General features: G+C 37.5%; 1 protein-coding gene across 1 annotated transcript in view; it reads left to right on the top strand.

The window, feature by feature from the left end:
- BRWD1 (bromodomain and WD repeat domain containing 1) overlaps positions 1–13757 on the top strand; it is an 84341-nt gene that overhangs the window by 29057 nt on the left and 41527 nt on the right. The window contains exons 20-24 of the mRNA XM_026700506.2: positions 10–103; positions 503–643; positions 7881–7966; positions 8612–8801; positions 12950–13048. Of these exons, the coding sequence (XP_026556291.1) occupies positions 10–103; positions 503–643; positions 7881–7966; positions 8612–8801; positions 12950–13048 (610 nt within the window). The remainder of the gene's footprint in view (positions 1–9; positions 104–502; positions 644–7880; positions 7967–8611; positions 8802–12949; positions 13049–13757) is intronic.

Genomic DNA, 13757 nt, shown 5'->3' with positions numbered 1-13757 from the left:
GTGTGTTAGAAATCAGGAAGAATATAGGATTTCAAAAGGAGAAGAAGAAAAATGGCTGTATACAATAGAGCAGAAAACGAAGATATTTCAGTCCTCAGAAAAGGTAAGAAATCCACGACTTTTGAAATGCATAATTACACATAGATGTAATTTAAAAAGCTTAGCTTGTTAAGTATGGAAATGTATGGCAGTTAAAAAACCAAAGTCTTTTGCTTGGTGGCTTTAAGTAATGTTAAATTATGTATCATTTCAGCTAAGAATAGTTTAAATAAAATTATTAGGAAAGCAAGAATACTTTGTGGGTTGTACTTTATTGAACCAGCAATAAACCATGATGGCAAATAGTGTGGATAATTGGCCTTTTCTGTAGTTAAGTATGTTACACTATTTTTGAAGGCAAGTGTCCAAAGGATGCCTTCTTTCTGATTGAACTCAATCCATTATTTCAGTGATGATTATTTCAACCCCTGATTTTTATTTTTATTTTCAAAAATTAATTCAGAGTGACTCTGAAGATTCATTGATGCAATCTAAGAGAAGGCTTTTTAGGCGTAAATATGCATTGTATCAATCACGGAACAACATTGAACAATCTGATTCTTCCAGTGAAGATATAGGTGATTCTTTGGGAATCATTGACCAAGTAAGCATTTTTTGTGTACCTTAATGATTCATATTACTGAAAATTTTGACTTTGCATTTTAAATGTTCAGGCTGTTATCTTTACAGATAGGATAGATTGTTAATTAGGCATTTTGCTGTGTTAAACTATATATTCCAGTGGTGGTATTCAGCTGATTCGCACCAGTTCAAATGAACCGGTAGCAAGGATTTGGTGTGGGTCACTGAATCGGTAGTAACTTCTGGCTCGCCATGCCCCCAACCTGGTCACCCAGTCTCTGCTCGCTCCCTTGCCCCGCCTGTCCAATGCTCGATCACCCTGCCCGCCTGACGCTCGCCCCGCCCAGTCCTCACCTATGTGGCTTGCCTCCTACCTTCCCACGTGGTGCCTGTGCCCCAACTGAGCAGCCCTGATTTGACTGCTCACAGGTAAGCCTGCGAGGTGTGCTAGCCTTCTCCCCCCCCCCCGTTCCTGGGACCTTGCCTGGCCTCCCTTGCCGTTCCCGGGACCTTGCTGGGCCTCCCTCACCGTTCCTGAGCTCAGCTGGCTGACAGCTGCCATGCAGCGCTCTACTAAGTCTCCCTACCACATGGCGGCCGCAGCACAACAAGCAGCAGTGGAGGTGTAAGAAGCCTGCTCGTCCAGGTGGGGAGAAAGGAAAGCCAGAACAGATGGACCGGGGCTTTCCTTCCTTCCCATCTGGGTGAGCAGGTTTCTTGCACTTCTGCAGCTGTTCGTTGCACTGTGGCAGCCACATGGTAGGGAGAGCTGGTAGGACCAGTCGGTCAGGCGAGGCCATCCAGATGATCCCTCAGTGCTCGGAGGCTGCGAGGGTCCGTATGGAGGGGAAGCCGCTCTCCATCACTTGGAAGGCCAGGAAAATGATGGGGCCAGGAGACTTATGAGACACCACCTCCCTCTGAGGGTCCCTTCCCGTCTCCCCAGTTCAGAGGGGTGGGTGCCTTCTGGTCCTCCCCTTCCAATACCATCATTTGGAAAGATGAAGCTGCTGCCCCTTTTCCAGAGCAGCCCCATCCCTGAAAGAGGCTCCTCCGAGGGATTCAGCATCCCCCCACCTGACCTCCAGCCAGGATTTGGAGACTGAGCTCCGGTGGGGGCCTTTGCAGCTGGATGGCATTATGAAAAGAACGTGGATTTTTCTATACGTTAATTGTGGGGAATTGAGAAATTGGGGGGGGCAGTTGATTGGCAACAGAGTACGAGGTCGAAAGGGCGATGCAGGCGAAGGCTTGGCATTTCAGTTCCTCCCCAATGAGCGGTGAAGGTGTGGGGCAGCATGGGGCAAGAACTTCAAGAGAGGAGGAGGAGGAGGTCTGTTGCTGGTCGTAGCGGGTGTGGCTGCTCTGTGTCTGAGGGAGCGGGGCCAGGAGAGGCACGCGCCACAGCTGTCTGTTGAGGCAAGGTGAGGGGTGAGCAGGGAGGCGCAGCTGCAGGATGAGTGTTGGGCACGGGAGCTGCAAGGGGTGCATGGGGGTGTGTGGTGTTTGTTGCGGAGCAAGTGGTAGTGGCGGTGCCCCAAAAGGGACGGCAGGAACTCCCGGGGCTGCTTCCCGTAGTCCTGCCACCCACCGCCGCAGCACCTCCACGAGCTTTCTTCGTTCTCTCACTGCCTGTTGCTCTGGAGCTCGCCGGATCAGTTCATTCCAGAGCAGGTGTGTATGTATCACAAGAGAGAATGTTTTGTGTGTGTGTGTAAGAGAGAGACAAAGACAAGAAAGAAAGGAAAGGGAAGAAAGAAAGAAAAGAAGAAGAAACGGGAAGAAAGGTAGGGAGAGAAAGAAACAGAGAGAGAAAGAAAGAAAAAGAAAGAAGAAGAAAGAAAGAGAAAAGGAAGGGAGGGAGAGAAAACTTTCTGCTATTATTTTTAATTGTTCCATTATTTATCATATATTAATATTTTTCACTGTCCCTACACCTAGAGTGATTTTACTGCCTTTCTTTTGCCCAGGTATTTTTCAGGGCTTACAATACGTACATTCAATGTCTATAGTCCAGAGTATAAATACATGTGTGTTTAACAAAGTTGAAAGGGACTTTGGAGGTCTTCTAGTCCAATAGTCCAACCCGCTGCTCAGGCAGGAAAACTGAGGGTGCCAAATTCTGAGTAGAGGTCTTGGGAAAGGTGTCAGAATAACAATAACACTTAAAGGGGAACTTGGGGGGAACCCTATAGCATTTCAGAGAAATGGCTGTCCAGTTTTTTCTTAAAAACTTCGAGTGATTGAGCATCTAGAACTTCTGGAGACCACTGGTTAATTGTTCTCACTGTCAGGAAGTTTCTCCTTAGTTTTAGGTTGCTTCTCTCTTTGTTCAGTTTCCATCCCTTGCTTCTTATTTTGCCTTCCGCTTCTTTGGAAAATACATTGCCTCCCCTCCCTTCTTTGTGGCAGCCCCTTAAAAGCCTCTTGCCTATCACACTCTTGGGCAAAGCATGTGAGCTGTTTCCTCCTTTCAGTGGTCCACGAAAGTACATCTATAGTATGTAGATAATAAAGTCAAAAAAAGGTGAACAACATTTTTACAGAACTATAGATATTAAGTCTGAGTGTGAAAAGGAATGTCTGGGAGGGGAGGGGCCAGGTGAGGCACCTCTTGACGTGAGTGACATTGTGTTGGCCACACTCACACAGTCACATGACCACCAAGCCACACCAACCAAATAAGCTACGCCCACAGAACCAGTAATAAAAAATTTTGAATCTCCCCACTGATATAGTCACTTTATGATAGATAGTACATTACAATTACTACATAGACATAAATGAACTGATGAAATTTGTAATAGAAGTAATCCAATTGATAACTAATTTAGATGTGCTAACTTCAAATAGGCTGAAACTTGTAGACTAGTAGAGGCATAATTGAATATGTTATAATACTATCACCTTTATACATGGTGTATCTCAGCGGCAGTTGGACTTAACATAAAGTGCCATTCTGGTCACCAGGCTAGGAAAAGGTAAAATCCCTTCTTTTAGTCAGAAGAGAGAGTTAAGTCTTCTGCATCCTGTATGGTAATCACTCTCTACTTTAGAAATTCCCTAGATGGGACCTACCCAGGTCTACCTTCTGGTGTTGGAAAAGGCAAAATACAATAAGGGCAATTGTTTTTCTTGATCACCAGAAATCTGAGTTGCCATCTGGTTTGGATGCAGGTTTGGTCCTGGCCCAAGATTTGGCCGTACTGGAAGGTACTATGGTTCTTGTCAGCTCCACTAGGTAGATCAGACCAAAAAATCAACTCCCTAGGATGGCTAAAATTGTTTATATCAAGGTTGGCTATAATAGCAGAATCTTGCAAATAGGATTGTGCTGTACTACCTTCCCCTTACATTTCAGTTAATTAGGGAGATGTCTGAGCTGATACTGAATGTCATTTGGATGTTCTGGACATTAAAAACAAGCCTCTTTAGCTTAGGTACTAGAGCCTGCATATCTCTGGCAATGTAAACTTCCTTATTCTCTTTATCTATACTAATGTTCATGAGAGAGTTTCCTGGACCATAAAGGAAGAATGATCAACATCTAGTATTCTAGATGTGGCTAGTATTCTCTCTTGTACATCATCCTTGCTAAAATGGAAACAAATGGAAATTCATGCAGCAGACTTTATGGTCAAGGGTCATTCAGAACATTGTTGAAACTGGATAGAAGCATTCCTGTCAAACAGACAACAAATGGTCAAAATTGGGAGTGTCCTATCAAATTTGGTACCTGTCAATAGTGGTGTCCCCCAAGGCAGTGTTCTAGGACCAACTCTCTTCATACTCTACATAAATGACCTCTGTGATCATATTAAGAGCAACTGCGTTCTCTTTGCTGATGATGTAAAGCTGTTCAATACCACAGACAATACTGCTACCCTTCACAAAGATCTTGACTATGTATCAGAATGGTCATACAAATGACAACTTCAAATCTCAACAAATAATTCCCTGTCTTACATATTGGCAAAAAAAAATCAGAAAATAAAATACAAGCTGAATAGTCAAGACCTTGTTGATGATCCAAGCTCTGTAAAGGACCTTGAAATACTCATCTCTAATAATCTAAGTGCTAGAGCCCACTGTAACTACATAGCCAAAAGGGCATTAAGAGTTGTGAACCTAATCCTACGTGGCTTTTTCTCTGGTAATATCACACTAGTAACTAGAGCATACAAAACATTTGCTAGACCAATACTCAATTACAGCTCATCAGTCTGGAACCCACATTACGTATCTGATATTAAGCACAGCTGAGAAAGTCCAGAAATATTTCACAAGAAGCGTTCTCCACTCCTCTACTCATTGTAGAATACCTTATGCCACGAGACTTGAGATTCTAGACCTAGAAAACCTTGAATTACTCCGTCTTCGGTCTGATTTAAGTATGGTATATAAAATCATACATTGCAATGACTTACTTGTCAATGAATACTTCAGCTTCAACCATAACAAGACAAGAGCACACAATAGATACAAACTCAAGGTTAACCGCACCAAACTTGATGGTAGGAAATACGACTTCAGCAACAGAGTGGTCAGTGTCTGGAATACTCTACCTGACTCTGTGGTTTCTTCCCCAAACCCCCAAAACTTTAACCTTAGACTTTCTACTATTGACCTCACCCCTTTCCTAAGAGGTCTGTAGGGGGTGTGCATAAGCGCACCAACATGCCTACCGTCCCTATCCTATTGTTTCTTTTATTTTTCTTATATGTATCTATTTCATGTATTCATAACTGTATATACTTATACCTATTATCTTGTAAGCGATAGACAAATCAAATAAATAAATATATATACAAATATACATATACATATACATACACACACATACACACACACACACACATATAAAGTTTTCGTGGGTACTTACATGTATGGTATTCTGCTTTCGGGTTTCGGCAGAATCTCATCTGCCATCATCAGGCTTCTGTATTGTGTTCATCTGTGAGTCAGACTTTCATAGCTGTTTCAGTTTTAAATTTGGGGCTAGCCTACTGCTGTGCCAGAATGGTTTTTTCTTCATCCTGATTGGTTGGAAGTCTCGGTCTGTGTTTATTGGTCTTAGAGTTTGCTGTCTTCTGCTTGATTGGTGTTTCTAATATCTTCTGTCTGTTTTGTGGCTTTTTTTGTCTTGATTGGCTGGCAACATTGTGTTCCTGTATTGCAGGCTTTTAGTGCAACTTGGCTCCGAGTAAATGTTAGAAAGCTAGGTTTCATCTGGGTGCCTGGCTGGGGTGTGTTTGAGCAGGAGGTATCGGGGGGATCTGTTTGTGCCCAGGTGTTTGCCTGGCTTGTGGTGTGGAGATTTTTTTGTTTGTGAGTGCAGGTTTCCAAATAATTGACAGTCTGGTGGAATCATCAGATGAATCAGATGAACCCTGATATCTCCAGCTCTCACAGGAGCAAACAAAACTATCATCTACATATAGCTCCAGCCTATTCATTAGTACCAGGCTTTGTGTTTCCTGAAGAAGCCAGTTCCTTATGTCCTATAATCTTGGTCGCTTTAGTCTTGTATCTGTCTAATGCATGAGTGATATCAATATCATCTTTAAGGGATCCCACTGGTGTACTTATGCCTACAATAGTGAGTGTAGAATGACTCTCACAGACTTTTTTTAAAATGAGAAAAAAGAACGGATTCAAATAAATGCCATGTATTGTCCTTTAATTCCTCTGGAATTAACCAAACAGAGTACCTAGTTGATCTCAGTTGAGTCTTGACCTATCCCCCATGTCTGTGATTCATATTTTGAGTGAGCAGCACATGACTCAAAGGGACACTTAACAGTGTGTCCGCAGGATGATCCAGTTGTCCATGTCTGTAAAAACAATGTTTTTCTCATGGCTATTCTACCATGCAGTTGATCACCATAATCCTGAATATATATGGATTACAAGTAGTCTTCGACCTACAACCACAATTGAGCCCAAATTTCTGTTTCTAAGCAAGATATTCAGTGAGTTTTGCCTCCTTTTACAACATTGTTAGCCACAGTTGTTAAGTGAATCATTGCAGTTGTTAGATGTCATCATATTCATTTCAAAGGCACTTCTGGATTGAAAAGGATTAGCCAGTGACTTCACGGGTACCTGAAAGATACCCAGTTGGGAGCTCCTTTATGTCCCTGTTAATGAGCTCACTGAAGTGGTACCAATTTATCTACTTGCGTTAGCATGTTTTCAAACTGCTAGGTAGGCAGGAGCTGAAACGAATGACAGGAGCTCACCCCATCGCACAGGAGCACTCTGGTCTTGAACATGGGCTTGCATATTATCATTGTAGCATTCTAACCACGTGAGCCACCAAGCTCCAAAGTTGTTAGCATGGTTGTTAAGTGAATCTGGCTTTCCCTTTACTTGTCAGCATGTCACGAAAGGTGATCATATAACCCCAGGATGCTGCAACGGACATAAGTAGATAGTAGTTGCCAAGTGTCCAATTTTGGTCCCATGACCATGGGAATGCTGCAATGGTCATACGTGTGAAAAACGACCATATGTCACTTTTTTCAGTTCTGTTGTAACTTCAAACAGTCACTCAATGAATGGTTGTAAGTTGAGGACTACATGTATTGCTTCTCAGTTCAATGCAGTTGAAGGAACAGAAAATCTCTTCCTCATTAGAAGGTACAGCTAAGACTTCCTTGGATGGAAGTGCCTCCATGGGATAAGAAGTCTTAATCCTGTCTTCTAATTTGAAAAGGTGATTTGGGGGGGGTGGGTTTCATCCTCAGTGACTACAAATAGAGTTTATGTTATCTACATTTTTATTTCTAATCTTTAAAAAATTCTAATTAAATTAGGAGAAAATTCCTAACTCTTAAGAGCAGTTTGATTCTGAAATCAATTATTTAGGGAGATGGTTTATTAACCTTTAATCTGAACACCTGCAATCAGCAGGGTTTAATTTGAAGACCTAAAAGGTCACTTCCATTTTTTCAGTGATTCTAATTTGTACTAAGAATTACTTAAAATGAATATTGTGTATACTCTATTTGAAACACAAACAGAATAGAAATATTTTTGTGTTATGTTTTTAAATGATTTTATGATATGATTTTATGTTTTTCAATAAGTCCTATTATATATATGAGGTATTCAGTATGGCAAAAGATGTTAGCAAAAGGATTGATAAAGCATTCTACTTTATTAGTGAATGATAAATAGTATAACAAAGTAGCAGTGTAATAAATAAATCTTTAAATTAGGATATAATTTAATACTCAAACTATTTGTTAATCTAGGAAACAGAAGAAAGTGGTGGATTGACTTTGACTTCCCATGAGGAAGAATGGATGAGTGACAAGAAATCCAACAGTTATAGTTCCAGGTAAAATTACTATCTGATATACATATATCACGTACTTGAAACTTGGCAATAATGCATTTAGAATTTAAATACGGGAGGAGTTGTATCAGCTTTGTCACTACAAAAGAAGCTGTGTTGTTGTTTGCATGGCTTGCTACTGACTACTGCTGTTGACACAGTCTTGTGTCCGCTAAATGTTTTGACTACAGCTCAGTAATCCTGTCAACTCTTTGGATAAATAGTCTAAAATATTAGTTCGTCTGTCTGTCTGTCTGTCTTACAAGATTAATAAAATGTCTTATATAGCTCCAAAACGATTTGTTTCTGTATTGCCATAATAGAAAATGCAACATGCCCTTCTAAGCTTGTTTAGTATGTAAAGTATGACTAAAATGCATTGTGAAGTTTAATTTATTAATATTACCTTTAGAAAGTTCAATATTGTGGCTTGCTCACTTCTAAATCTATATGTGTAACTATACAGTTTACCAGCAGGACAATAAATGTAACATCTGTTTGTTTAAAAACTCACAGAATTTAAGCTTCGCTTCAAACAATTAATTTACATAATTTAACAGAACAGAATTTAAGCTTTACAGAAAATATTAAGCTACAGTAAAATATTTTGATTTTCAACTTGTACTATATAATATTGTTTCCTCATAGTGATTCCTCAAGTCAGTATTCTGACTGGATTGCTGATGCAGGAATTAACCTACATCCTCCTTTGAGAATGTCTCAACGTAAAATCATTAGATATTGTAGTTCTTCTGAAGATGAAATATCAATAGAAAAAAATTCTCCACCTAAAAAAAGGAGAAAAAGACGGAAAAAATATAAACCGAAAAAACCCGAGGTATTGAATTTTATCTATTTTTGTCTATTGTTAGGAATATAGGCAGTTCTTAACTTATGACCATTCATTTGATGACAGTTCAAAGTTATTACAGCCTTGGAAAAAGTGATTTATGATCCACTCTTGCAATTGCATGATCTCAATTCAGATGCCTGGCAGCCTGCTCAGATTTTACAACCAGTTGCAGCAATCAAGGTTTGCAACCTTCTCAGCCAGTTTCTCTCAAAAAGTCAATTGGGAAAACTAAATTCACTTAACAATTATGTGAGTCATTTAATAATGGTGTTGGTTTGCCTAACAACTATGGGGAAAAAATTAATCAAATCCAGTGCAGTCACACGATGACCTGCTTTACAATTGTAGTAACGTATAAAGGAAATTTTGGTCCCAAATATGGTAGTAAGTCAAAGACTACCTGTACAGTTACTTGGGATTTGACTTTTTTCAGTATTTAGTCAGCACTTAATATCATAAATTATTCTTAGTTCAATTAGTGAACTTAAGAACTAGGCAAAAATAGCTTTCCTTGCAACTAATATGCAAGTATTAATACAAGCAGTATACGCCTGCAAATGAAATGTCTTAAAAAAACAACTTAGAATTTAAATAACTGATAATTCTATAGCATCTTCATGTATTCAAAATATTCCAGTCATGTTACATAGGTTTAATTTTTGTAGGTTTAATTTTTATAACAACTATAAGTAGTCTTCATTACTGACTGCAATTGGGCCTAGCAGTCCTGTGGCTAAGCAGTCTGCTCATAAAAGTGAACTGTCAAATGTCTGACTGACCTATGACATCAGTTTAGCTATATTGGTTAAGTGAATTAAGCTGATTAAGCATGACATCACGGCATGTGACTTCTTGCTAGCTTCCCAAGTGATTTTGCTTGTCAGCAGCTGGCTGTGAAAATTGCAAATGGTGATTCCATGGCTATGGGACACAGCACCTATAGAAAATGAATACTAGTTGCCCAAGCGCCCAAATCATGATGCAATGACTACTAGCATGTGATGGCTGCAACTTCAAGAACTAGTTGTAAGTTTCCTTTTTCAGCATTATTGTGACTTTGAATTATTGTTTAATGGTCAGTAATTCAGGATACTTAACATACGATAAATAATTACTAGTTTCAATATTATAGATGGGGAGGTTATAGCTAAGAACCAGGTTCTCTAAACCTATGTGGGCATCACAACAGTTAATGCAGAAGTGTTATTTCACCTATTCTGTTACCCCAATGCTGTCCATTTTGTACACACATAGCACACATTGGTATTACTATATTTACACTAGAGATTACCTTTGGCAGTTAAAGTGTCACCTTGAATTCCTTTATATTTCTTTGTGTTAATACTTTCTTATTAAAGGGTAGTATGTGCAAAAGTATATATTTTGTATAAATTATATACAAAGTTAAATTTTAAGGAAGGATACAATGTATAAAAATGTATCTCATGTTATAAATATTATTATTAAATTTGCACATATTTGTAAAATAAAATTTGTAGGTGCAGTTCATAAAACTATTAACCATGTTATCGTTTGTGTTATCTGTGTAGTACACGGGTGTCAAACTCACCATGTCACATTGCTATCATGTGACGTTTCACAACGTTTTTCCCATTTGTAGAGCTGGGGTGAGCACATCAGGTCCGTGGGCTGCCAGTTTTTTTTTTTTAAACAATTTTATTGTTTTTTTAACAAACAAACAAACAGACAAAACATAAAAACATCAGCTCTCCCGTATTTATATACAAACAGTGAGTCGGTTGGTTCATCAGTTTTGTGCGTTCATTTCATAGTCACAATTACAATTACCTTATATAATAACTCTTATTATCAATCCAAACTTATATATCCTCATATCATTATTAAAGAAAAAAAGATTTGACTATACTTTTATTCAATCATGCCTTATGATAACTATAATTTAAGTAATTTATTCTATAACAAATCATATAGTCCTACCAGTTCTATCCTAAATAAAAGAAAAAAAAGAAAAGAAAAACCATTTTATAAATATAATATCAAATACCAAAAAAGAAAAAAGAAAAGTGAAATCAATATTATTCCTTATTGTCTAACATTCTAAATATTCTATTTTTGTATTTCATCATTCAGCCATTGATAGAAAAGATCCCAAATTATATAAAATTGTTTATCTTCTTGCTCTCTAATTTGAAAAGTCAGTCTACTCATCTCAGCACATTCCAATATTTTCTTTATAACTTCTTCCTGCAATGGAATTTTCTCATTTTTCCAATTTTTTGCAAATACAATCCTAGCCGCAGTTAATACATTTACAATCAAATATTTCAAATCTTTACTATAAACATCTGGTAAGATTCCCAATAAGAAAAGCTCCGGTTTCAAATCTATATGCTTCTTTGTCATTTTTTTCCAACCACATGCGGATTTTAGTCCAATATTTTCTAGCATCCTCACAAGTCCACCACATATGGTAGTATGAACCAGGTTTCTGATGACATTTCCAACATTTTTCCGATTTGTTCTTGAACATTCTTGCTATTCTTGTCGGGGGAAAATGCCACCTGTAAAACATCTTATACAAGTTTTCTTTATAGGCTGTGGACATTGTCATTTTATAGTTTTGCAACCATAATTTCTGCCATTTCTCTAGGTCAATCCCGTATCCAAAATTCCTCCCCCAAGCAATCATAGTTTCTTTAACTTGTTCTTCCTCTAGCTTAATTTCCAATAAGTAACCATATAGCTTTTTAATCACCTTTTCATCAGTACCCATCAAAATCTTATCTAAATCTGTCTGTTTATCATAAAATCCCTCTGTTTTGGAATCCTCCTCATACCTTGAGTGTATTTGCACATATGAAAACCAATTCATCTGTATACCTTGTTCCTCTAAGTTTTGTATCGATTTAAGTTCACCCTTTTCATCTAGTAATTCCCCATAGCTAACTGTTTGTTCCTTTTTATAAATTATAGGATAAGAAAACGCTTCTATCGTCGATAACCAAACTGGAATTTTCAAATAACATTGTTTTTTTGTCTTCTCCCAGTTTAACTACAAAGACTCCCGTATATAATGTCTTCTAAAATAACCCTGTGTTTTGGTTCCCTTATACCATAGAAAAGCATGCCAACCCAACAACAAAATCATGACCTTCTAGTGCCAACAATCTAGTCTTCCTTAGTGTTATCCATTCTTTAACCCACATCAAATTTGCAGCTTGATAGTACAACTCCCAATTAGGCAAGCCAAACCCTCCTCTAGTTCTAGCATCCTGTAAGAGCTTTAGTTTTATCCTTGCTTTCTTGCCTTGCCATATATACTTCAACACAATTTTATTTAAGTCCTCAAAATAGTCTTTTCCAAGCCTAATTGGTATTGTTTGAAACAAAAATAAAATTCTGGGTAGAATATTCATCTTAATTGTTGAAATCCTCCCTATTAATGACAGTTGTAGGTTTTCCCATTTCTTCAGGTCTTGGGCTATCTGTTGTTTAAGTTTAATGTAATTGTTCTCTTTTAATGTACTACATCTTGGCGTCAAATATATCCCCAAATACTTAACCTTGTTTGTAACTTGGATTTTTAACAATTCTGCCAATTCTTCTCTTTGTCTTAGTAACATATTCTTTGACAAGATCTTTGTTTTATCTTTATTTATTTTCAGACCGGCCACCTCACCATATGCCTCTATCTTTTCCAGCAGCTTCAAGGCTGTTTCTATAGGATCTTCTAAGATAAAGACTAGGTCATCTGCAAAAGCTTGTAATTTAAATTCTTCCTTTTTAATTTTCATTCCTTTTATAGTTTTATCTTCTCTGATATTTCTGTTCAACACTTCCAAAGTCAATACAAATAGCAAGGGAGAAAGAGGACAACCTTGTCTTGTGCCTTTTCTTATATTAATAGGATCTGTAAATTCTCCCTCCATCATTACCTTAGCTGCCAGTTTGACACCCCAAGTGTGGTAGAACATAGTTTTCATCAAATAGTCAGTCTAGATTAAACATTTTTTTTTAATTGATTAGGGTAAAGCTTGGAATATTAACTGTTTTTTGCTATAAATCTGTAAATCAGTGGCTTGTATGCAGTTATGTTGTTATTTTGAGTAATTTTTTAAAATAATAATGCACAAGTAAATGCTTCTCAACAGTCAGCAGACCAAACATTGTCATCTGATTTTCAACCTCCTGACTGGATAACAAACATCAGACTCCGAAGATCTCCTTTTGTCCCACAAATGGGAGATGAGGTGAGAAAATTGTACTATATGATATGATACGTTTAAAGTAGAATATTTAAACTTGGCTCTGTAATTTTAGTTTGTCCCTAGGTGGCAAGCTATACTGTATTAGCATATTCTTGTTACCTTACAGAATTTATGACATTTTAAAATAAAAAAAAATTATAATTCAGTTTTTAAAAAGTTGGTTTGCTTAATTTGTAATGCAGTCCTTTTTTAAATGTTATAATGAGCTGCTGGAAATAAAAAGTAACACACAAATAGGAATATAAATGTCAAATGGATCAATTCTAACTAACACCTGAAAATCTTTTTATATTTTGATCACATCTGGCATTTTATTTATGAATTAAAACGGGCAAAATACTGATATATACTACAGATAGTGAATGTATTTTAATTATCAATTGGTGGTCTTCAGTAACATGAGAATCATTTTGATGTGTACGTGTGGGAGAGGAAGCCATATCTATGAAAGAAAATTCAACAGTGGCATCACTCAAAAATTAAATGGAAATGAATGGTTGAAATAGACATTAAAGTACTCTTAAGTTTGAAAAATAACAAACACTGAAAGTTCATATTTTAAACTAAATGCACTGATTTGGAAATAAAATCATATGCCAAGAACAAATACATTAAGTAATAAAAATCAGTACATAATAACAATCATGAAAGGAGAAAAGTAAAAGAAAAAATCTGAAATAATTTTCAAATT

The sequence above is a fragment of the Pseudonaja textilis genome, chromosome 7 (genome assembly GCF_049901715.1).
Source record: "Pseudonaja textilis isolate UNSWEBS1 chromosome 7, rPseTex1.2, whole genome shotgun sequence".
NCBI classification, from domain to species: domain Eukaryota; kingdom Metazoa; phylum Chordata; class Lepidosauria; order Squamata; family Elapidae; genus Pseudonaja; species Pseudonaja textilis.
Note: the sequence above shows the minus strand (reverse complement) of the source record. Positions and strands in the feature narration are given on the sequence as shown.